We start from the raw sequence: 26,547 nt of genomic DNA on the forward strand, positions 1-26,547 counted from the left end.
TACATAAATAGCATTCAAATATGGCCATTTGGAAGCCCCTTGAAAAAAGCTGTTTCATTCAAATATTGCCATTTGGAAACCCTTGGTCTAAAAACTGAAATAGCCAACAGACTGCTCCATTTCTATTTTTTCCAATAATCAAGTCCACTTTCTGCTGTTAAGACTTTTGAACTTTGCACAGCATACAGAGAAATGAGACAGACTGTATACGTTATTTTTCTCAACTATTATGTCCAAATTTAGTACTCTTAAAATTGGGCATTTACACCAATTAAAAACATACATGATTTATTTATAATGCTTTTTATGTCTGGAAGATATGCTCTTATCACATCAGATTTTTCATGCACAAGGAAAAGAATAACACACATGTTCAGAAAAATTATAAATGGAATTTTAAATTTATGCTATTATTTTCTACTGGTCGTATGTACATAATTTCATCTTACTCTCAAATGTAAGTCACTGTACACTAACATGCATTAAAAACATGTTTATTAGAAGACAAGTTACATTCAGAAGAACATAAAACAACTAACTGACACTGTAATGGAACAAACACTACAGAATACAATTTAAAAAAAAAAAGCTCAGATTCTACTGGAGAGAAGACTTTAGAGAACACATGAACTTCTTGCAAATGACAGGATTGATATGATTTCTATAGCTGGTCCAGAACTACTCCTTAAGTCACAGGATACTTACAGAAAGATAATGCTTTTAAAGACTTTGAGAAAATTTTTCCCAGAATTCTACATTGCCTTATTTCTGTGTTTTGATGCTTAACGGCAAAATATATTGCTTGACTCTTCATGACACACTAACAGCACAGGTATTAATATTTATCATAATAATCTGATTTCTCTCACCCAATTTGAACTTGAAGAATTTTTTTAAGTCCCTGAATAATCACATTCATGCCACAAAGCTCCTGAGTGAAGATGATGAAAAAAACTTTAGATATTTCCTAAAAACAGTACACAATTTACTAAGGTTAGAACAGGCTGATCATTTTTAATAAAAAACACTTCCCATCTTTTATTTAAAACAAATATATGCCCCAATCATACTAACCTCACTAAAAAAACAACACATGGATTTATCAAAAACTTACTAACTCACCTTTCAGAAATACAGGTAAATTTCACTAAAATAAATCACATATTGTACATTGTATATATTGTACTGTAATTGTATATTGCACAGCATACCAACAATCCTACTCCTAGATCAAATAACTGTATAAAACTGTAGTAAATGTGGAGGGCGAAAAACTCTATTTGGTGTTCCCAAAAGAAAGACAAGCTCAACAAAAGATGATGTAAATAAAACCCTTTAAAAAGCACATTTAAGATTAGTGAGCATTTAAAAATGTTACGGTCTTTCTAATACTTAGCAATACTTGGAGCGGTAAGTTTCTAAGCCAGACAGAGCAGCATTTTAAGATTAGAATTCCACTTTCTAGACACTAGCAAAATCCTTGACATAAACATTTCTCCTTGCACATCTTTAATTAAGAGAGAGGAAACTCTCTACTGGAACATATATCTATTTTCACAATTATTTCACAGAAATTTCTCCTATCTACCTTGCATTTTTTCCCTGCATGCATACACTAAGAGATAATAAATCTAAAGAAACTGACATCTTCCTGCACCACTGGGACTGAGAAGGTAGAGAAAGAAGGAAAAGATTAAGCCTGGGAAGAAGTGAAGGGTTAGAGGAAGGTATTTAAAGATTTAGTTTTTATTTCTCAGTACTGTAGCCCGATAAAATAACTGACTTTCCCCAAGTCCAATCTGTTTTGCTCATGATAGTAATTGATGAGTGATCTCTCCCTGTCCTTATCTCAACTCATAAGCCTTTCAGTACATTTCCTCTACCCTATCCAGCTAAGGAGGGGAGTGACAGACCAGTGTGGGTGGGCACCTCGTGTCCAGCCAGTGCCAAGCCCACCACATTACTGCACACAACTGGGAATTGTACGGAACTCAGATTAGGCAGTTCATGTGGTCAAAATATATTTAGAAGCAACACTGATTAGATTAACTCAGTAATAAGAAAGAACAGAGGAAGACTTAGAACAAGGAACAGGGAAGATCAAGTATTCAGCTTAGCCACATTAAGTCTGAGAGGGAGAATGGACACAACTAAAAACACACAAGGAGGACAGACTGCAACAGCACATGAAAAAATAAATCAGTCTTCTGATGAACTCTGCAGCTTAAATGAAAATTACAAACAAACACAGAAGAGTGAGTAATTAGAAGGAATAGTGCTATGCTTGGTTTTTATGAGTCATTTTGAAACAAACTGTACCAAACAAAGCTGGCACACAAGTGTGTATTAAAACGCTATTCACATAACTTGCTTACACAATTTTTATGTCTGGAAGAGGAGACACAGTTTCCTGGTTTTTTTTTTTGACTACTAGCAAACAGCACAAAAATTCCAATACACTAAGTATTTCTTTACCTTTTACTTGGATTGGCTGTTTAGGTGAAGACTGCTTTTGTCCTGCATTGGTTGTATCTTGTCCTATAAAATAAAATTAAAGTTCACTGTAAATATAGAAGTACCTACTTTTCTTTTTAGTTAAGAGTTTGACTAACATTAGAATATATCTCAATATTGCACTGCACCCTGACAATTAGAAAATGTATTTGCCAGATTTCCAACACTTGAAACTCTCAAAAGACAGAAATAAAAAAATAACAAAAGCAAATATATTTAATATAGTATTGATCAATAAACTTCTAGCAGCTTGCAGAAGAACACCAATTTGTAACATACTTCACCCAAATTTAAAAAAAAAAATATTTTAATATTTTAACAGTGCACTTCTGATTCGGGACAAGTTTTATGCAAAACTTTAGGTTAGTAAAATATAATAAAGCCATATAATTAATTCTATATGGCTTATGGCTGCTATGTATCAGAGAGTTTCAGAGCTTCCAAGCTGGGATTCAATTTTAAGTGAAGGAAGGTTCTTCATTTACAAAAAATTAGCTCCTTAAAACACAGAATATTTAAAGTAAAATCCACAACTCATAGGTAACAAGCTGGAGCTAGAACAAAAACAAAGTCTTTTAGCTGGTTTTGAAACCTGAGGATATGATTCTATTAAAAAACCCAACAAAATATAACTTACAATAGTGAAATGAATCTTAATATTTGGAAAACTACAAATTCCAGTAATTTTAGTGAGATTTCTAGTTAGAAATCAGAAGTACTACTTGGAAACTCAAGCAAATATTGCATCCCTGTCTCACACATCTCAACATAGCTTTCAGAACAAAAACCTTATGGTGTCAAACCAATATACCCACTCTTTTGTGCCCTACCACTCTAGAACACTGGAGGTTTACCAGACATTCATAATCATTCAAAAAATTAAAAATTACGTTAATAAAAGTGAGAAATGTTTTTAAAATGAAGATTTTTTTTTGGCAGGTTAGTGTTGAGGTACTCCTAGCTTAACATGGTACTTAAATTATTTCAAGATCAGATTCTCTCAAAGCCTGTACTACATTACTATGTTTCAATAAGGCAATTAGTTAATGCCCTAAAAGCAACTGAGAACTACAGCTAATAACAATTCAAGGATGCTTTTTTTGAAAAATAACACTTATAAATTTATGAAGTTGATCTTACTACACAGCAAATAAGGCTGCACTATAACTAACTAGCATTCCTTAAACAGTCATCCCCTTCACTTGAAAACAAAAGAAACAAAATCCCTTTGTTTTTCCTTTCCTTTATTTTCTTACCTGGGAAAGCACAAAAATACTAAGCTTATATCCATGCACAGAGATCTATGTACATCAAGTACCCTTTCAAAGTTTTCTACCTCAGCTTAGAGCCAGAACAAAACCACAGTGCATCACTGAGGAAAAGGATACAGAATACTTCCATTCACAATCAGTTTTTCAGACGAGTAGAAGTTGATATAATAGAACTTTCAAGACTGAACAATGTTTAAGAATCACTTTTGTACTTCCAAACATCAGAATGTAATCCCCTTAGCTGGCTACAGTAACTAGCTTTTAAAGACTGTTGCAAACCCCAGGAATTTACAAGTTACTAAAGAAGGAACAAATAACTGCTATCCTGACAAGGAAAAGGAAATTTTCCTTAGAAGACCACTCCATTGTAGACAAAAGCACAAAGAAAGAGAGCTTTCATTTTGAAAAGCATCTGTTATCTCCTAAGCACAGTCTTCCGAGCATGTATCTGTGCAGTCCCACAGTTAACAAGCACCAAAAATAGATGTTACAATGAAGCAAGGACAAGACAGTTCTGAATTTCACAAGCACCTAACAAGCACCAGATCAACAATCAAACAGCAGGGAGGGTCAGGTTATGCACAGCGTATCAAATGTTTAACGTGAATGCTGCAGTTCTAACAACTGTCAGATTAGAAAGCTACAGCACATGAAACAGCTCAACCTTCTTTACCAGTCATTTATAGCCTGGCCTTGAGATGCCACAATGCTCAACAGGGGCACTCATTCAACTTTTATCATTAATTCCTTTGACACAACACACCAGAAATACTACCAAAATAAATCAAATAAACAAGCAAAGTTGTGAAAGATGAGTAATACATCCCATTTCATATCCCTTAAATTACTTAAGCCCTTTCAACCTCCACATTTTTTCCACCATCACTTTAAATTTGATTACTCTAAACTTAAACCCTTAAAATATCAGAATGAGAAAGAAATAAATTTCAGCATTCCTCCCTGCTTATGCACTTGAATTTTATATAGAGAAGCCTACAACCCAAAATACTAAGAATTCTGCAATCGTAATATCATACAATTAAAAAAACCCTGTTATCAGTAAATATGTTCAGCTTTTACACATTTATAAATACTCTTTATTGTAGCTTAGTATTACCTGTTTCAACTTTATGCAGGGTTTCTCCAGGGGCTGATCCATTTGTATCTTGTGATCCAAGATCTTTCTTCTGACCATTGGAGGTATAAACTCTCACTTGACTCATCAGCTGCACAGGCAGGCGATTACATGGCAGAATATAAGACAGGCTCCCACTTTTCATTGAAACTTTCCATCCTATCAAGGGGAAGAAAAAAAGCTGTTTCAGGCAGCCATTTTGGAAGGAAAAAGAAGGAAAAGCAGTCCTGCTCTGGCAGCAAAAGTTACGGAAAGTGAGCTTTTAAGTACTGACATGTGCTCATCTTACCCATGTTTATGGGTAAAATTACAAAATGAGAATACATAGCATGCTTTCACTACCTCCCTTCAACATCCACTTTTAAATTTCATTCTAAAACCAGAAAGTTTTTCCCACACTCCAGTATGCATTTTTCCCAGAGACCTCTGATGATCTTAAGGGTTAAAAAAACACCAAAACCAAAGCTATTTGACAAGATCAGCTTTGTGACACATTGTCTCATTCTAGTCACACTGCCTCAAAGTCTTTAAAAACCATATATTGATAAAAGAACAAACACAGATCACTACAAAATCATTAGCCAGGGTTGCCATTTCATTTCACTCTGTACAAATCATGGCTTACCAATGAAGAGAAACTGAACTGTGTGCAAATTATACAGTTGCTACAGAAATCACATAGAAAAGCAAACATTGTACAAAACATTTTACAGGGAAGTGTCTTAGATTTTGCAGCATTCACAAGAGACAAATGACAATATAAATATGTAAAAAGTCCATTGAGAAACCACTCTGGGTAGGCAATCTTCCATCTCAAAAGATTAGCCAAAAGCAGAGTTGCTAGTTCAGGTTGGTCTGTACTGCAATCAGTTTCTTTTAGGGAGCACAATACTTCTGTAGAGAGGGTAAATAACACCTCCGACCAGAAATGCAGCAGGGAAACTGTCTGCTTTGGAAAGCACTCACTAAGAAATAAATACATTTTTAAATTAATTAAGAGGTGTCAGTAAATAAAGTCATACAAAGCATGACCACTTAACCATGAACAACACAGCTCTCACAAAAAAAAAAAAAAGATAGTATTTTACAAAACTGTCCATTCTGTAAAAGTCTCAACAGCTTTGCTTTTTTTTTTTTTATTCTGCACACCTGCACGTCTACATGCAATGACCTGAACCTTACTGAAGGAAAAATTTCCCTAAAAAAGGGCAGCGCTTACTGGCAGCTGTCACAATGTGACAAAAGCCCTCAATACTGAACTCAACACAGTTCACTGAACTCACTGATTACGAATTTATAAAACCCTACAATAAACACGTGGTACAAGATGAGCAGTGTTGTTTCCTATGCTTTGGTAATACTGGAGCAGTTAAAAAGCGGAAACTTAATCAGCACATTTAGAGGGCATTTTCCTACTAATTCATGCACATACAAGAAACAGCTAAAGAAAAAGAGCTTTTGCTGCAATTTAACCGTGACTACGCAAAAAGGGGGAAAACTGCTGGGAATTCAAATTCCATGGGATGTGTGGCCTCCTCGGACCAACACCAGCCCTGTATTTTATGTAATTCCTGCAAACTTGGGCCCGGCACAGGCATGACGCGCCCGCCGTGCGTCAGACGGGGCTGGCAGAGCCCGGCCGACGAAAGCCCGGCCCCGCACCGCGCTCACAAATCGCCTGCACGTTCTCCTTTTTACCGCCGACCCTCGGGAAGCAGCCGGCGCTCCCCGGATGGCGGGTGCCCGCAGCCGGGAGCGGTGCCACCGCCTCGGGAGGGACCCGGGCTGCCACCGCCGCCTGCGAGCGCCGGCACTCGCTGCGCCCCAGGCGCAGGCGGAGCTCCGTCCCAGCTCCCGACGAGCCCCGGCCGGCGCGGCGCGGCGCAGCGGCCCGGGCCCCGCAGGACTCACCGTGGCAGGCGCGGGGCCGCGGCGCCGCCTGGCACCGCAGGTACAGGCGGTAGAGGCCGCGGCAGCCGCGCCGCTGGGCGGCCAGGGCCGGCATCATGGCGGCGGCCGCTGGGCAGCGGCCGGCAGGCGGGCGGCGATTCGCATCGGCGGAGGCCGGCGCGGCTGCGGCGGAGCCCCGCTGGCCCCGGGCGGCGGCGGTGGTGGCCGGAGGCCGGCGGTGGGCGGCGCCGCGGCACCCGGATGTGCGGGGGCACCGCGGGGCCGCGCTGACTCACCCGCCCCGCCCGCCGCGCCTGCGCCTGCGCCTGGCCCGGGGAGCGGCTGGGCCCCGGCTGCAGCAGCTCGGGGGCAGCCCCTGCTCTGTTACCGTGCCTGGTGGAGGGTAATGCATACGGCTACGAGTAACAGACGTACGCGCGTTGAATTGCTTAGCAAAGGTGAAACATACATTAGAGAATGTTTTAACAGGGTCACAGAAATAATTAGGTTGAAAGGACCTCCGAGGTCATCGAGTTCGGTCTATGACCGAACGCCTTGTCGACTAGACCATGTCACAGCCAGTGTTTTCTCGAACACCTCCAGTGATGGTGGCTGCACCACCCCCCTGGACAGCCCATTCCAATGTCTGGTGACCCTTCCTATGAAGAAATTCTTCCTGATGTCCAATCTAAGTTTTCCCTGGCCCAGCTTCAGACTGTCTCCTCCTCCTGTCACTTGCTACCTGAAAGACTCCTACCTGGCTACACCTCCTTTCAGACATTTTTAGAGAACGGTAAGGTGTCCCCTGAGCCTCCTTTCCTCCAGGATAAATACCCCCAGCCCCCTCAAAAATTCCCCACAAGACTTGTGGTCCAAATCCTTCACCTTGCCTTTCCCTGGACATAGACAACATTAAAGTATGTACACTAAATCTGTTTGCATGATTTCTAGATGAAAATGTGGTCCCCTAGCCTAAGACATCCCCTAAAATGCACTTCCCAGATTAGTGCTGATAAAATGAGATTTCAAATGATATCTTCCTCCAGGGAGAGTGTCATGTGGCTGATCCTGTACTCCAGGGTTGTAAGGGCTGCTGTGCCCAGCTGTGACACCTCCTGCCCTGCTGACCTACAGCCTGGCTCAGGACCATGCCTGTAATCAGCCCCACTGGCACTGTATTACAGTCTTTTTTGTAAAAAGGTTTTTTTCCAGTATAGCTTTGATACTGGTTTACATGACTGAGAAAATGTCTCAGGCTTCCTTGTCTTCATTTGCACACTGGGAGGAACATGGGAGCTCACCAGAAGTTAGGTTGACAGGGAATTTGGATAATGAATGTACCTGATAATCCACAAAGCATTTGATCACTGAGGAGGGGCTATTACGGTGCCTGTCTTTAACATACACAATTAGATTTTAAAACAAAGTTTGTTGGCACATCTTTACCGGCTGCCTAGTGAGCAGCATTGCCAAAACAAGTTTTCCTAGAAGCCCAGGGGAGGCAGATTGAGGTAGAATATACTTCCACAGAATAATTAACACTCATCGTCCCAGAAGTACAATTGCAGCCATACCAAATGAATCAGAAGCATTGCAACAGATGCTGTGTCATTAAATACCAGATGTACAGCGCTGGAGTTAAATACTAAATTGACTGCAAGTTGTAAAGTAGCACAGGTGAGGTCAAAGTTGGAGTATAACATGAAGCTGATATATTTGCTGGCTGCTTGTTATTTTAGCAAGAGCCTAACAGTAAAAAAAGAAAAAGAAGGTTAAGAGTCCCTAGTTTTTTCCCCTACATAAAGATGTTTGAAAGCATATAGAAATTCTTGAAACATTTGTACCTGAAGAGTCACTGCTATAGCTATACTCCAGAAGAGATGCTAAGTTTAGGTTTATTGTTTCTTCTCTAAAACCAAAGAGAACCACTAACTATTTCATATTCTTTTAACCATCTGAATAACTGAATTTGTGTCAGGTTTTGGCACTGTAAGTATGAAACAGGAAGGAAAAGAATAAAACTGGAATATCATAGACAGATTAATAGATACTAAGTGTGGTGATCAACCAGGATTTACACAATCAGCTGCTGTGCATGACCCTTTATATTGGCAAACACTGAAAACTAATAGAGACAAACAGCAAATAAAAGAGCATCAATAACAGCCTACTCTGCATGGGACAATTGCAATTGCTAATGAAGTACCAAAACTCCTGGCATGCAGCTGCAGCATCCTAAGAAAAAAATATCAACCTTATTTATGAGCATCTCAACCACTAGTTATCAATCACTAGCAATGAACAGAGAAACATCCTAAATTACATGGTATTTTAGGACATCCAAACTGGCTACTTTAAGCCTGTATTTCATAAAATCAAGTTAGTAAAAAAAAAAAGTCTCATTTACATTCAAGTTGCTAAATGCTAAACTGATAAAAATATTATTTCTATATACCATGCTTGTACATGTCTTTTGTGCCACCTGAACCTCTGTCTAGGGGACAGTTGTGTGAAGATCTTGGTATGTTGCTCATAAGAGGGGGAAGACTTGCTACCATATCAGTCATTTCCTCAGGCCTGCTTTTGCAAAAACTCTAGAACCCTTTTTTATACAGCATATTACCCTGCCTACAAAAAATTATAGGGTTAAGTTGCCTTACCAGGTCTTCAGGAAGAACAGGGACTATGGTTACAACCTTTTAAGATTTAGATCCTGTTTTATGGAGACACTTGAAAAGTTTACATAGAACTGGTTGCAGACCAGGAAATACAGGTGACTGGATTGAAATATAGGTCTTTGAAAACTTTTTTCCTCATCCCTGTTTATTTAAAATAACTCAGTAACTGACTGTACTACTTTAGCTACAACAGTCCATCATGGTTCTCCAGTACTACTATCTAGCAAGAAATATGTGATATGTAAAGCCTAATAAGAAATGAAGTATTTTTAGTGTTCCTTGTATGAAAAATGAAGTAATATAAAGCAATTTTGAATATTTTTTAATCTGAAATTCATTAACAATTTCAAGTTCATACAGTGGAGAGAGACTTGCAATGTTCCCAGATCCACTGGAAGAGCTGATGATATTGACTTAATATAGTTTAAATTACTCTTCAGGACTTCCATCATATCCTGCCTTGTGGGTCTCTTATATAGCATAGCAAGGGGAAAAAAGGAAAAGGGAGAGACTTTTGATTTTTGTACCTTTTATGATCCTACACATATACAGTTAACACAAAGCAGCGACATACCAATAGTAGAAAAAAAGTGTGAATATATAATGTCCAGTGATCCCAAACAGCCTTTAAGTTTTTCAGGGAAACCATTTAAATTCACAGAAAATGAGACAATATTTTGTGACAGGCAGGTGCACGAGGGGAATCACTCTTCTGAAGCAGGGAATGGTGCATCTTCAGAAGCTTGCATAACACCACTCTGAGTCATGCAGCTCTGTAAAGCCATTTCATGGTCATTAGGTCAAAGATCTACATAAAACAAAAGTAAATATTTTCATTTCCAGCACATGGATAAGTGTTTCCAGTTATTCACATGCAGTTCATTCACCTTAACATCAGCAGTCTGCAGTTTCTTAAAGTGGGGGCAGCAGTCCTCAACAAGACAGTTCAACCCCAGCAGCAGCTAGTAACTGCCAAAGGACAGTAAGTCCTGAAGAGGCTTATTCTCCTGAGAAATTTAAACTGGAAATTACTTTCCTGTAGCCAATAGACTCAGGAGGAGCACATTACATTACTAAAATGTTTAGCTTCATAGTTGCAAACCAGCCACTAGAGGTCAGTGGTTTGGAATAAAATTAGCACATGGAGGAAGAATTCAATTTCATTTCAAATAGACAAATCATACAATCAAATAAAATTTCCAGCCTCTGAGTAAGGACAAAGAACTCTTAAGGTTAGCAGCACTTACCTTCATCCAAAAGCAAGAAAGCTAGCTAAAAATTCTTAAAAACAATACTAGGTACATAATACATAAAATACTGAAACAACTACTCATTCTCTACAGTAATATACAGACATGCATAAGAACACAGGACTGGAGGAAGCTTCTTTAATCAGTTCCAGTCTCTTGCTCCTTGTCCTATAATTTCTAGCATGAATCAAGCAAGGACCAGCTTAAAAGCAGCTTGATTCTTTTGCTTGTAAGGAACAAAAAAAAGAATTACAAGAATGTGAAATAACCTCAATTAGTAGTTTCCAAGTGCATAAAGGCAGTATATTAGAAACACCTGTGTAGTGCAACAATCTTCTTTAACAACTATTTCCCTTACAAATGTAAGGGAAAGAGAGAAGGATGCCAGAAGACGGGATGAGGCTGTTTCATCATGAAGTGTGAAGTGTATTACCATTTCCAAAAAGTGGGAAAAAACCCCGAAGTACTACATTTTATTTAGTCATTTATCTACTGCTGTAAGTATATATACACATCATCCATTCACAGTACATACATATTATGCAACTGAACATCTTACCTCTGCCCCAGAGTGATGTTAAAAAATGTGAGATAATTAGAAATGTGAATAGAGCCATTGGATGCTCAAACACATGCTGAACTTGATGCTTGTTGCTGTACCTGTAGTTTTCTAAGGCTTCAATCTTTCTCTGTATTATACAGTTACACAGCTGAAAATGCCACTAGACATGAAAATTCAGAAAGTCAACCTCAGATTTCCATCCACCATTACAAAAAACTTTTCATCCATGGATTTGATTTAAACTTTATCACTGAAAGGATTCTCACAATTATTTTTGTTGTGCTTTAGTCCGAACATAACTGAAGTTGTTACAGCAGAAAGTATGTTGAAAGGGATCGTAGACATCCATTTGGTCAGATTTTCTAGATTTAAAAAAAATAAATCCCAAAGTGTTAAAATACTAAGTTACATTGTGTTATAATTTAAAATTAAGTTATATCGTGTTCTATGCAAACATACATCAGGACAAAACTCATGAATTGCACATACAAGGTTTTTATCCCAGATTGCAAAGAAAAATATAGCAAAGCAACATGGAAAGAGAAAAACAGAAACAAACAAACAAAAAAAAAAAAAGGGCCAAGAAGCCCAGATTATTTCTTTCTTTACTTTTTCACTGCAGAACTTTCAAACATAATAAGAGATCACATAATTCCACTGCAGCTGTTTTCCATTTTAAGTAAATCACGGTTGACTGTCCGCTCCTGTACAGTGTGGCTATTTCAACAGTATTTTAATGGAGAATAAATTATACATCATTTACTTGGAAATTTAAGTACTATCCAGAGGATACTGATGGCATGAAACCATGAAAGGTGAAATGGGGTTTGTGAAAGCAACAGAGCATCCAACAGGATTTCCAGACATCTTTGTATCAGAGAACTGGTGTGACTCTTGGAGTGTCCTGCGTAGGGCCAGGAGCTGGACTTGCTCATTGGTCCTGATTGGTCCCTTCCAATTCAGTATATTCTATGATTCTGTGATTTTCTGTGTTCTCATTATTTTTCTCCCCATTCTTCTACCTTCTTTTTCTATTGCATTTATACTTTCATGAAAACTATAGTTGATACTGCTTTAAATCTTACACATAATCTAGTCCTGCATCTTTTACAATTTCTGATTTTCAGCTTCATTTTCCTGTGAAATATCAGAACTGATGCATCATCTTCATCTAACATACTTTTAACACTGGCAAAGTAACGTGAGTGAATATTCATAGGGAGACACATAACAAATGAAAATACCATTATCTGCACTTGTTCAGGGAAAGCAGTTTCCTCAAGCCAAAACACAGGTATACAAATTTCTCTGCTAACACGTGCACTGAAAATATGGCAGTAGACTGGGCACATAGGTAGATTTTTTCCCATAGGACTTGGTATTATCTATGCCAGATATAAAGCAGAATAGTTCCAAGAATTAAAGGCAGGGATCAGCTCTTTTTTTTTGTTTTGTTTTGGTATACACCTTAATCTTCCTGTTTCTCTAGAAAAAGTAAATGAGGTGTTGCAGTAGCTCACTGCATTCTGCATTATTCTAAACACACAGAAAAACCAACACCCAACATTCACCTGGAAGACTTAACACAAAGCTGTTGGTCAGTAACTCAAACTCACTCAGAGATTTGAACTTAAGTGCAACACACACTGGTAATATTTAAAATCCAGAAGCAATACACAGTTTGATTTCAAGAACATCAACAAAACAATAGGTATCAATACAGAAAACTATTTAATTTGTTTCAAAATAAATATTTGACATACAAAGCACATACAGTGAAAAAGGGTCACAATAAATTACAAATGGAACTACTTGCTCATTCACTGAGAGAAGCCCTTGGTATTTCCAATTTCATACCATCAAATTTATCATTCTTGCTGATTTAAGCACAGCACTGAACAAATATGGATCCCAGTGCTTTCTTTCACAGGTACTGGTATGGATAATTTAATGCAGTGATCCAATTTGAAAATCAGTAGGGACCAGTAAATCGCTGCATAAAAGTAAGAGCGAATGAGGTGCTTTTTCCTTAGTGTCAGCAGCCTGCGATTATTATGTTTATTAGATTTTCTTGAAAGGGCTTCACATTTTCTCAAATATGCAGGAGAACTATATTTCCCCTCTGAGCCCTTACATTAGCATTTTATGCCTCAGTCCTTGAATACAAGTAAAAGATGAATTTTTCAATTAATTTTAAAAGTTTATACCATCTGGATGGCACAGAACTAAGCAATGAAACTCCCTTACCTGCACAACATCTGCCATTATCACAGAGCTAGCTTCTGCAGAGAAGTTAAAAAGTAATGCTGAGATTTTATGAAAAAGATTTTTGAATCCACATTCAAGATTAATTTCTATTACACTATCCATACTGATATCTTTCCATCTTTGGAATAAAGAATTGCTTAAGGTTCTGTCCTTAAAAGCTGATTTAAAACAGCAAGGCCTGACTGTTCCTGTGACTTTAAGAAAATTACAGCACTACAGAAGTTACAATATAAAGATACACTAACCGATTTCAGTGTATATATATATATATATATATATATAGTTTAATCACAAATAGGTGTATGACAGCAATTAAAAATTATAGACAATTAAAACAAATTAGCATACCCTACTACCATCTAGTACATTAAGGGTTCAGGATCTTATTCTGCTCCTAATGCTGATTTTTTGTCAGAGATGATAACACAAGGGCCACACCTAGCACTGCACGTGAAAATCAATTTTGACTTTGAAAGAACGTGTTGTTCTAGCACACTATCTTCTTTACCCTTAATCTGAGCACTGTAAAGTACAGCACTTTTTATCTGAGCAAGGTAAGGTACAGTACTTTTTAAAGTATTTAAGATCACAGTTACAATAGTTTTAGGAGCAGGACTAACAAGTTATATGTAGAGCAGAAACAAATCAGTTTCATCTGGGCACTTGTCCAACTCTTTTCTATTTCCTACTCTGCCAGAACTCCTACATCAGGCAAGTGCTCCTTCCTTCCTTGTCTCCATTCCTGTCTTTAAAATGGGTAAGAACTTCCTTAATAAACACGGCATCTGTACAGCAGATGTTGCAATACAGGTGCCTAATGGTAAAAGGGTCTAACACAGACTGTACAAAATAATTGGCCATGTTATTTGTTTGGACAGTACAATCACATACATAGTTAGCAGCTCCAAAACTGTTTGAAGAAATAGTGGCTCATAATAATTTTTATTTAAATCCTTACAACATTCACAGATATTGCTCCAATTAAACACCCACCAAATAAAGGAGCAAAACATAAAACTGACAGCACAGAAATGACAATATATGTATAAAATGAAATAAAAAGCAATAAAGGAGAGCATGGATGTATTGGTGAGTTACTTTGTGTGTAAGAATTCCTAACTGGCATTAGCTGCTCCAACAGACCCAATGGCTCCCGATACTTTATCTACATATGAAAACAGACAGGCGTCAAGCTGGAGCATCACTTCTACAGAAAGCTCGTGCAGAGCAAGGGGTTGGTCAACCCACAGAATCTGTCAAACACTGTTAACATATGAAAGCCAAGAAGACAAAAAGCAATGAGCAGTATGATTTATGCCAGTGGAAACAGTTATCACATTAGGTAGGAAACCTTTCAGTAATACAAAAACTCCTCTGCTTCATTTTGGGATTAGCAGGCACTTTATGGTCAGTTGCAGAATTTCTCAACAATCACAGACTTCTGTCACAGCCTCTGCATCACAGCTAGCTGTTGACAGCATAGCAGCATGAACATACAGCTCCCTTCACCAAAAAAAAAACCCTCAAGCTAACAGGATACTACCAGCGTTTTACATTTAATTTACTCATTAGAATAGAAACAGTCACAAACTGTGGTGAGGAAGCAGGCTCAAGGATAGCATGTTTTTGCCAGCACTGAAGAAACTCGATGTTATCACTTAGGCAGCTGAAAGGCTACAGTAAAAATCAAAGTTAATGCAGAGCACAGGTCAGTTGCCCTATTTATTTGGCTTAAACATTATTCTTACAACGTTGTTCCATGTTTTCTCGGCACATAAGAGAAGTAAGTTTTACCAGGCCACAAGCTGCTCTTTTGTCAAGCAAAGTTAAGAATATGCTACTAGCAAAACCAAATCAAATCCCTTTTATGGAACTTCCTGCTCTTGGTTAAGTTCTACTTCACAGCAAAGAGTCTTCCAACTCTTTACTCACAGCATTGTCATTCACTTACTCCTTTTAATCCTCCTCCAGCATTCATTGAGTTGGATCTCTATTTAGCATCCTTCAGTTACAGCTGCATTACACTGGATCCAGTTTAGACTCCTCTCTAATTTTGTACCACCATACAATTAAGGAACACTAGAATGCACCCGTAACAGCAGTCAGACCACAAAAATTTGCTCAGAAGTAACATGTTATTTTGCTTACTGCAATTACAGATTTATTTGCCTTCCAATTCCAGGATGGGGGATCAACTTAGATGACCAAATTCATTTTTACATCGCAGTGGTGCCAACAGCTGAAGATAATCTGATGTCACCATTCAGAAAACACATCATGCAACATGACAGAGGGTCTAGAATCGTGCTGAGAAACTGAAACAGTAGTAAGTAGGTCTAGATTTTTCTCTGATTAGATACCATTGTTGCAGTGCTTATTCTTGGGTTAGATTTTGAAGGAAAAGTCATAAATTTTTGCACTTTAGAAGGCAAAAATTCCCTATAATTTAGAAATGCACAAGACATTATATGCCAATTCAGAAGCAGCAGTGGGAATATAAAAACACGTACACATACACACAGGACAGCATTCTGCTCAACTTCCAGGTTCAAGCATCAGTAAGTTGTGTTAAAGAGAGAAAATGAGCCTGAAGAGCCTAGCAAGTTACATTTAACACTCCTTTTATTGCAGTAGAAATTTTAGTTTTTATCAAATCCTCAAATTACAGGATATACACATAATCAATCTCATTGCAAGTCTTTAGCAGCTGTAGAGCATTAACTGCATGCAGTTGCTTCTGCAGTGTGCAAGTATTCTATAAACAGCTAATCACATTCAGAGAGCAAGACAAGTAGTCAAAGAATATCATATTCAATTACCAAATGGTTCATCAGTCCCAAGAGGTTGAGCAAAAAAAATGAAATAAGTTCATAAATACATAGCTCTGATCTAAAAACTAACACAACTAGAAAGTTGGAATGATATCCATATCACAAACTCAATAGTCACAGCAAAATACTTTGCTTCAAGACTGCTTTTGAAACTGTTTTCTCATAAAGTTTCTCTGACTGTGGAAGAATATTTGAGTGCTACAGAATTTTACAAAAGGCCAATGAAAGTTCTTTATGCAATTAGAATACTAACACTAACTACAGAAAATTCGGCAAATATTTTGCCTTGAATTTCTGGCAAGAAGTTGTGTTCACACAGTATTATTTTTCCATGACCTACCCTTCAGCTGCTGGGTGAATGCATAACCAGTGTTATTAATTTATGCACTTAATTTAATATTCATTTCTGTAGTCATGACACTGGCTTCAGATCAGTCATCAGATGGATTTATGCCAAGAAATCTTACACCCATTTGTTTCAGAAGCTGCCTAAACAGGTGCGATTCTTTATGCAAATTTCTCATCACAATGAGGGTCTCAGAAACTGGAATAACAATTTATACAGAGGTACCTACAGATTAATTTTCTAAAAAGCTAACATGCTTCAATTACTGCAGTCTCACATATGTGTGGACACGCGATCAAATCTGCAATGACTGCAAATGTTACTTCATGAACATTGATTAGTTCATTTGAGACATGGTTAAAAGTTTAAGCATTGCATCTTAGTCTTAAAATCCTACAGGTCAGCAGTTTGGCTTGGTAAAACAACTTGTTATGACAAGAAAACAGTATTAGTATTTCTTCCAACCACATAACGTAAGATCATGTCACAAGGTAGAAACATGGGAGAGTTCTTTTAAAGTATTATGAATAAAAATAGCCTCTCCTTCACAAAGGAGTGTTATCTCTGTCAGCTGGATAGACTTTAATCCCTTGTGTTAACTTCAAAGTGAGCCATATTTCCACACTGAATCTAGCAAATTGGACAAAATAGTTCTACAGATACATTTAGTAAGCAGAAGAATACTGTCCAAAGTGTACTGCATAGGTATATGTATCAACTGCTATCCACTGGAGACATCCTAAAGTAGCTATAGTTCCAACTAACATAAACCTAGAGAGCACAGATCTCTTATAATAATTTTCAATCAATCTCAAACGATCCTTGATTTAAAAAAACAAAACAAAACAAAACAACAAACTCGTATGATAGGGCATCTTTAGGTAGGATGCAGCTAAATTTTTTCATCATTTAACAATACAGCACGGTTAATTTAAGTTTCTATTACTTGTTTTTGATATGCTAAATTTCATATTATCTCCAAGAAAAGCATTTATGTATTTTTATACAGCCTGGAGTGAAATCAGTGTAAAACCAGGAATTTCCAATCATCAGCAGAAGTGCCAGCTGCTCATAATGTTCACAAAACAAGAGTGCCTGAATTTGGCTATGCAACAGTTGGTGCCAATCTGCTTATAAAGGAAATGCCACTGAGGCATAGTCTTCTTACAAAAACAGGGCACGAGGGCTTCGTTATTAAGTGTTCAACAACAATCCTGAGCTCGGTGAAGAGAGTCCTGAAAAATCAGATTTAAAGATAAAAATCAGTTTTAAAATCCTACAGCATTTATCAGAAGTACTATCCACATATATCTTTTTCATTAACTTCTCAATATCACACTCACACATTTTAAGTTAAATTCCTTAGACCAACTCAGTACTGCTTCCAAGAGCTTCAGAATTCTTGACTTTTAAACATTAACATTTTAACTAACTCTATCCTCAGCTGGAAGTTACTGAGCTAGAGACAGCAGAAAAATTCCAGCTTCAAGAAAAAAAAACAAAAAACAAAACAAAACAAAAGACTATAAAAGCTACACAAGCACTATAAAAAAGAGAAAAGGGGAAAATGCTTTATCACAAATAGTGTAAGGAGCTGGGAGGCTATTGTGTTTGTGCTACTTCTTGGCAATATCCAAGAACCCTGCACTGCAGAAGCAACTATTAGAAGACATACATGAGAAGTAAAACCCTTGGCACCAATTTCCCTTAAAACTACAAAAATGCCAGCAGAAGCTTTTGGATAAACTAGTTCTACTGAATGTCAATTTTAGTACTGTACAGCCTAAATTATTTTTAGATACCAAAGTAGTAGAGCAACTTCATAGATGTTGTTGGTGTTGTTAAAAATAAATATATGTAGTAGGATGGAACAATTGATTTCTTACAAAAATAGGGAATAGAAGACAATTAAATTTATGATTCTCATACTTGTCTTTGCATATCGTGGCAGCCAAAGCCCTCTCTTGGCACTCTAGCAAGCCATTTTCTGATCAAGTAGACTGGAAAGTCTGTTCACAAAATCTTACACTATGAAATGCTCATAAGAAAATTTCTAAAAAGCACTCACCTGAGTAAACACTTATAGGAATATTTATGATTTCAAAGTCTAAAGCAATAAAGTCTAAAGCTTGACCAACTGTCAAAATCAGTAAGGTTTTATTTCAAATACAATTAGCTTTATTTATGTATTTAACTAAAGATGGTAATGAACATGTTTAATATCATCCACAGAAACTTTTTTCTCTCATTATTACACAAGCTTTTAAGTGCTACCTAGAATCCAAAAATAAGGATATCTCTCTGATAAGAAAGACTTCTATTCCCAAAGTGTAGTTTTAATTACACAAGTATGTTCTGAAAGCTACCATTCAAGAATGGTGGTACTTTTCTGATCACTTATATGAAATAAATCTAACCTTTAACCAACCATGTTTTATTTAGCATCCAGGTGTATTTCATATTCTATAACTGCCATTTACAGACAGAGTATTATGAGTTCTGAATTCATTTTAGAATGAGAAGTTTCTGAATGCCTAAGCACCATGCAGTTAAACACAAGCTTCCAAAATCAATTTAGCACTTACCGACAGTACGGATTTCGCCGAGAGGAGTAGCGTAATGTAAGAAACCTGTAGTAGATGAATGGCTGCAGCAGACTCCCTTGTCCACTGAAAGAGAATAGTTCACTAGAGATTACTAGTGACAAGCAAAAATCCAAAACAGAACACCAAACCCAAGGAATTCTTAAGAAAAACTTTTAAAGAAAAGGAAGTAAACTACATGGGCTCAAAAACAAGTTAAGATTTGGGTCATATTGGATCAGAAAATCCTGATCTGACAAGCAAAAGTACATAACTATACACTTACAAATGCAGAAACGTTATAGAATAAAACTGCTCAATGAAGCAGTTAAAGATTTTTTAGTATTGATTTTGTATTTATGAAGTGTTTTTATATGCCTCATTTCTGGTGGTGTGCAAAGAATTACAGGAATGATGGTGGACACGTGTTCCATAGCAAGAAAACACTCGTTGGTAAGCCCAGAAACTGGCTGACATAAGCACTCCAGTTACAGTGACCCTGTTCCATCTAATTGCAGCACTTTGAATATCTGGACCTATTTCTAGCATCTTTTGCAAAACTTCTCAGAGCACACTGCAGACAATTACAGATGTATCATGAGACTATAATGCCAAGCTAATATCCAGTTATTTCAGTTACAGTAAAATTAGGCTTTGGTATTTCACAAAACTGCTGTTTGACACAGCTGTGCTGTGAAATAGTGGAAACAGCACACAAACCATACACAGTGAAGCACAGAAATGATCTAAGTTTTAGTGACTGAAGCCACTTTAAATAATACATTATTGAAAAATTATGTTTGAATTTAGGCATGATGGTAAGTAAATTCCAGTAAGTAGAATTCCTTCAAGTATTAGCAGCATCGTTAGCCAAAAGAAAAATATAAAGTGAAAGTGAGCTACAAGAGGAAAGAAAGAGGAAATCTTGAAACCTATACAGCACTGACAAACAATTTAATATGCTACAACATCAAAATCTCACAATAGCTGCATTTAGCTATTCAATTATTTTTAAGTTTGGCATATGACCTTTTACAAGCTTCAGTATCTACCAGATGACATATCAAGCAGCAATATTTCACATACTACATTCTCCACAGAGAGGCAAAAGGAAAAAAAAAAAGCTATACTAAGTTCAAAGCACTTGAAAGTTTCAGATACTGGATAGAGTGTATCTGTCAGCTGGTAAGTGGTCTCAAATGCAATGCAATCCTTGAGGGCTGAAGCATTGAAATGTTCAGCTGATACATCAAAAGATAAAGACAAATTATGCATCCTGTCCAAGAAGGTAAAGCCTCCTTTATGCTGTTTATGAGACCACTCATGAGAAATGTTCCCACTATGCTATAACTTAAATAGAACAAAGGCTGCATTCCCTCTCCAAATATTAAAAGGCAATGACCCAAACTTCTGTGACTGGCAGGTCATTATGCCTGTACAACTTCAGCAGGATTTCAACATGTTTGAGATCCCTAAAATGACTTCAACAGGCAACACAGCAAGAAAAATCAAATGGAATAAAAAAAACCAGAGGCGTCACTGCTCAGAAGCAGCATAGGAGAGAATGCAACCTACTCCTGCTTGCACACTTTTTGCATAACAGAACTTTGCCATTTAAATTTCAGGAATCTAATTGTCAAAAATAAGAGTTCACTTTTAGTGAAGCTGAAGATCTTAATATTCTACTAAACGAACCAAAATTAAACTTACTGAACAATGTGCTGATAGAAATGTAGGCGAATTCAAGTGTCACGCCTGAAAATCTCCCATGTGACTCATCACTCACACTATGAAAGGGAAGGTTTTTTGGTGCTCAGTTACATCATAGTGAATGCCTTTTGATGTCAGGATGTACCAACTTTAGAAGCCCAAGAATCACTTAAATTTTATTTGAAGTTCAAGCCTCTGTCAGCCAGAACCATACAAATGGAGTACTATGAGCCACAGAGAACTCATTTGCAAAAAGCAGTCTTGTGTAGCAAGTTTTTAATTATTTAAATATTTACCATTATTCTTACCTGAAGAGCATAAAAACTGTAGCTGGCATCAGGAAAATTTCATTGCAAGCAATGAATTTTAGAATATTCTGTTGATTAGCACTCAGTTTCTCTAAGAGATTTCTCAAAAAGGGCAAACTATTTGAACTTCGTGCCTTTAAAGAAGAAAAAATTATTTACAGAAAACATAAAAGTTACATCTATCTCCATAAGTACAGAGAAAACAAAATGCAAACAATTGCTATTTACCACCCATTTCAACATTTTAAGACTTCATCACTTTTGAGATTAATATTCTAAGGAAAACTACGGGAGGCTTGGAACTCCATAATTTACAGAGTTCAATTAAAAGCATCAGATGTTGCAATTCCCTCACCCACCAATTTTAGGTTCAACTGCACAGAGACAGCCATGAGCCTTGTTCAGTCCACTAGGAGGAAATGCCTATGATAGCAAGACAGCCCAGTCAGGAACACCAAAGCCTGGAGTTATGTTAACATGCACAAGGCAGTGCATTGAGCAGCAAGTCCAACTGACAAGTATTTTGCTTGCTAGTCTCACCCTGTAGTTTGTTACTTTATTACTGAAATAGAACAGTAAAATTCAGAGGCTATGGTTTAGCTTGAAAAAGACATGTCTTAAGTTTCAACTTAATTGTTCCACAGATTTTGTTTCCTTCAAAGAAAAACATTTGAAGAAAAATAATTAGTGAGAAAAATAATTAACTGAGATTCTATATTACAGTTTCACTCTAATTCCTCTAATTCAGCCAAAGAAAACCAAACCAGAGCTGCAACTCAAACCTGTTTATAAACCCCAAGAATACTAACTGTATTCATTGTAACACATACATATGATACTTACATCAAGAACCTTCTTTGTGTATGTGGCAGCATGAAGCAAAGAGAACAGCAGAACTGGAAAAATACTCACTGAAGCAAGCCATAAGGAAAATTACAGGCCATGCAAGTGCTTCATTTCTCCATGATGTTACACCAGTGACAGCTTGATGGATCTTTGCAAAAGTTTGGCTGGAATGACCTATACTGGATGAAGATATGTCTAAGTCTATGACCTATATTTACAACTCCTCCTTCTGCTTCTTACACTTCTTTGCTATGCACTTTATTACCTTCAAAATATGGGTGTCTGCAAGCATACAAAAGTATAACACACACCATTAGACAGCAGTGCATTTCTACTGAAATGTGTTCTCTCTGCACAGAAGGCATACCTGAGCTTACTGCTCGAAACCTCTGAAATATGTGTAGTCATATCTTTGGTTAAAAGATGCTACAAAATTAATTTCTTTACCAAAGAACATGCAGTTGCAAGCCATTCTGATTTTACAGAGCAAGAATGTTGACATTTCTCTGCCAGAAGGATTTTAGGAGTAGGACATTAAGCATATATCATGTGGCGTTAAGAAATGTCAGCTCTGACATGTCACCTTTGACAATCCACAGGAGCAAATTTTGCAGACTTTTATCAGTTTAATAACTTATCTGAGAAAGTTACTACTAAATAATTATCTGTCTACATGATGAATGCCTACTACAGTGAGAAGACGTGTATAAACCCTGCAATGGCAATAAATGAGATACCATCTTCTCCAAATATCACTGGAGGCTGGTCATAAAATCCCCCAAATTTAAGCCTCAAAAAAGAAAGTCTAAGTAGACAGAGAATGCAGTGCTCTAATTATAGAGCTGATTAAACTGAATATGGATCAATCAACATAAGCCTCTCATATTTTACACAGAGTATGTTCTATAAATAGCAAACATATCAAACTAGTTCAACTAGCTTTTCAAATCATGGCAAAAGTGATGAAAAGAAACATGTTTTTAACATATTTAAAAACATTAGCAGGATGACACAAGACAAGGATACTCGTAACAGGGTAGGAATTCACAAAGATAAGGGAGTACAACAGGTAATGGCAGCTGTCCTCCAGCAAAGCCTGAGCCAGAAAAGCCCTGCTCAGCTGGAAGTGCGGTAGCCTTTGGTGTAGTCGGAGGGCACTGGTGAGAGCATTTGCCAGCAAGGCACGCTGGTAAAAGCTTGCTGCTTCGTGCAACCTGCAAATCATCAGAGGAGATGTTACCATGAGAACCAAGCTCTACCTTCGAGAATTGCATCACAACTGAACAATGCCTGACGTATTTATTTATATTATCGTACATAAGCACTACTCCCAGAAAATAACTCAAACGCTGTTTAACACTGACTTTACTGCAGGTGCCTAAGACAACTCAATATAATACTCCATTTACACACAAAAACATGCATTTACCACTACTTTACATTTTTTCAATATATTTTCCAAACATATCTACAAGTGTTTTAAACCAATCTAAAATCTATAAACTATTCTGACAAAAAGCATCTAAGTAACCCAAATAACAGCAATTTACCTTACATGAAAAAACAATTTCGTGCAAAGAGAATCTAGTTGTTTGTAAATATTTAATTTTATATTTCACTATATAATATTTATATTTATATTTCAGTACATACCCTAGAAGAGGCAGGACAAATAAAGCTGAGCAGTAAACCGTGAACAAGCGGGAAATCCACATTGCTGTATCCAACTTGTTAGCCATCAGAAATTGCTACATTGGAAAAGAAAAAAAAAAGAAAAAAAAATACCAGCCCCACCAGAAGTTGGTATTTTAATACTTGCATACAATGAACATTCTTCCCAACTCTATTAAATTTCAAATCTTTCTCCAACCTCAAATATAAGCAAATTATACCTTGAAGCAGAAAGCTTTTTTTTTTTTGTTCTGTAATACTTGGCTCATATGATGTTACTAGCCAGATCAAAAATAGTTCAGCTTCCTCAAAACCAAGAGGTTCCTTTGTACATTACAATTAAATACAGTGGTAAGAAATTCCAGAAAAATAGTTTTTCTATCCAAACATGCCTCACTAAACAGTCAGCTTCACAAATGTTATCATGTAGGGTCTCCAGACCTGACCGACTTTTGCTTCAAGGTTTCTTTTAGAATTCAATGTACAAACCTAAGGCTAAATCTCCACAATTCTTCCAATTGAAGGGGAAAAAATACAGGGTCAGGTAAAACTAGCATAACCACATTACAAGGAAAGTGGCATCGTTTTGGCTTACATATTCCTGGCCTTGAAAAAGCAGAAAACTTTTCACAGCAATTCTGCACCTCTCTTCCCTAACCACTGCCCTCCTCAGTCCTGATATAGTCAAAGTGCCTTAAAGGCTCTAATGAAAGACAGAATGCTTTTGGCTCTATGTGCATCAGAATCTAAACAAGAGCTTCCTTCCTTCTGATAGAGTTCATACTTTTTTCCAAATCTGGACCAGCTTTTGAAGAATCCTCTTTTCCCCTATATGTCTAGTGCATCTCTATGGAATTGATCAGAAACCTACAAGCATCTTCATAACACGATTTCGTATCTTACATGCACAATATAACTACAGAAATGGCATGAAATGGCATGTCAAGGCCAGGTTAGATTATCAGGAAAAGGTTTTTAACCCAGAGTGTGTTTGGGCACTGGAACTGGCTCCCCAGGGAAGTGGTCACAGCACCAAGCCTGACAGAGTACAAGCCTTTGGACAATGCTCTCAGGCACACAGTGCGACTTCTGGGGCGTCCTGTACAGGGCCAACGAGCTGCACTCAGTGATTCTTGTGGGTCCCTTTCAACTCAACATATTCTATGATTCTGTGAAATACAGATGCTAGCACACGGAATTACTTTCAATTCAGCCATTTTCAAGAGCAGCGGCACACCAACAGCACGCTTTCGATCGGAAAGCGAAAGCTGCTCGCCCCTGCCCGCACCCGGGCGAGCGGTGCTCGCTGCCGTCCCCCCCGCAGGACCCCCCGCCCGCCGCCGGAGCAGCACCGCGGCCGGCCCGGGCTCCAGGCCCGACAGCTCCGGCAGCTCCTTACCACGGCCCCGCCGCCGGCCCCGCCTGCCATGGGCCCGTTCTGCGTGGAGTCCGCCATGGCCGCACCTGCGGGGAGAGAAGCGCCTCAGTTTGCGGGACACGGGCGACCGCAGCCGCCGCCTCCCGAGCTCCCGCTTCCGGCCCGGCCGCGACCCACCGCAAGCGCCGCACCGGGCACGGAACACGCTCCGGCAGATCCGCACTCCCGGATGCGGCCGGACGCCACTTCCCGCGGGCCGCGGGGCTGCCGGGCAATGTAGGCGGTGTCTGGGATGCTCCCGACGGCGCCTGGCGGCGTCACGGGCCGGCGCTGGGAGGTGCGCGGGGATGGCCCGGCGGGAGCGCGGCTGCGATTGCGGCCGAGCCCGCTGGGCGGGACGCTGGTCCCGGCTCCGCTGTGCATAGCAGCCCGGACATCAGGGCTCGGCTCCGTCTGCAGGGTCTGTTCAGGGGCCCTTGTGTGTGGTGACAGCTACAGCAACAATATTAATGCTCGCTTCAGCCCCAGTTTGGGGAGTGTTTGCTCACTGAGGGCCAGCTGGATTTCCAAGGCTCTGGGTTTCCACAGCTGCCTGGCAAGGCTCAGTGCTGAGCATCAGCGATATGGATGGGAATCGTAGCGTCACAGGACCCGTGTAGGGCGCTCCGCAGTTCCCGGTGCTGCGGTGGCCCAGTGGTGTCACACAAAACCGGTGCAAGCTTGTGCCCCTGTGTTTTAGTGTCATTGCTTCCCTATAATGTAAAAAGACGGGGGGAAAACCGCACCTCTTGAAAGCCACGTGAGCCTAAAGACTGTCAGTGGTATTATATTAAAAAGCAGGATTTTTGAAACAAGTTTCTGAAATCTTTGGTCAATAATCATTAAATCATAAATTAGGGAGCCTTACTCGGGTACAGGTATATCAGCCACCTCTGACAGAAGGATGGCACAAAGCAGAAGCAGCCTTCTGTTTGCTCTCCAACACACAGCTTATGTAATTTGCCAGGTCTTGGAAAAGTTTAATCCTCCCTTCATTAATCTTCCCCTTGCCTTTAATATTGATGGGTTTTTAAAATTATTTGTGCCGAATAGCTATGTGAACATGTTTCTGTTCTCATTTGGAAGTCTATAACTCGTCTGAAGTGGCATCAAACCAAAATGCAGGCCTGGTGACTGACACCTTTGACTTTTGGCTGCTGTGGCTTCATGTAGTTGTGCGTCTGGCTTTCTCTCAAGGATGTGCAGCAGGTTCCCCCTCCTGGCAGCATGGGTTTCAGGACAGCAAGCGTCTGCTCCAGGTTCTAATC

At 38.6% G+C, this 26,547-nt stretch overlaps 2 protein-coding genes across 2 annotated transcripts in view; both read right to left on the reverse strand.

The window, feature by feature from the left end:
- The window catches only part of SLC30A9 (solute carrier family 30 member 9), a 33,487-nt gene extending 26,544 nt beyond the window's left edge, over positions 1-6,943 (reverse strand). The window contains exons 1-3 of the mRNA XM_063157362.1: positions 6,832-6,943; positions 4,903-5,079; positions 2,476-2,538 (exon numbers count right to left, since the gene is read on the reverse strand). Coding sequence (XP_063013432.1) covers positions 2,476-2,538; positions 4,903-5,079; positions 6,832-6,928 — 337 coding nt within the window. The 5' untranslated portion in view covers positions 6,929-6,943. The remainder of the gene's footprint in view (positions 1-2,475; positions 2,539-4,902; positions 5,080-6,831) is intronic.
- Positions 6,944-13,012: 6,069 nt separating this feature from the next.
- TMEM33 (transmembrane protein 33) lies at positions 13,013-25,493 on the reverse strand. Its single transcript, XM_063157363.1, has 8 exons — positions 25,418-25,493; positions 25,262-25,326; positions 23,845-23,939; positions 23,218-23,405; positions 22,189-22,256; positions 21,346-21,479; positions 19,331-19,414; positions 13,013-17,980 (listed from the first exon to the last, which is right to left on the reverse strand). Exons 2-8 carry the CDS (start codon positions 25,316-25,318, stop codon positions 17,851-17,853), a joined length of 756 nt encoding a protein of 251 aa, XP_063013433.1. The 5' UTR covers positions 25,319-25,326; positions 25,418-25,493; the 3' UTR covers positions 13,013-17,850.
- Between the last annotated feature and the right edge of the window lie 1,054 nt (positions 25,494-26,547).

The sequence above is a fragment of the Melospiza melodia genome, chromosome 5, assembly GCF_035770615.1.
Source record: "Melospiza melodia melodia isolate bMelMel2 chromosome 5, bMelMel2.pri, whole genome shotgun sequence".
Lineage (NCBI taxonomy): Eukaryota > Metazoa > Chordata > Aves > Passeriformes > Passerellidae > Melospiza > Melospiza melodia.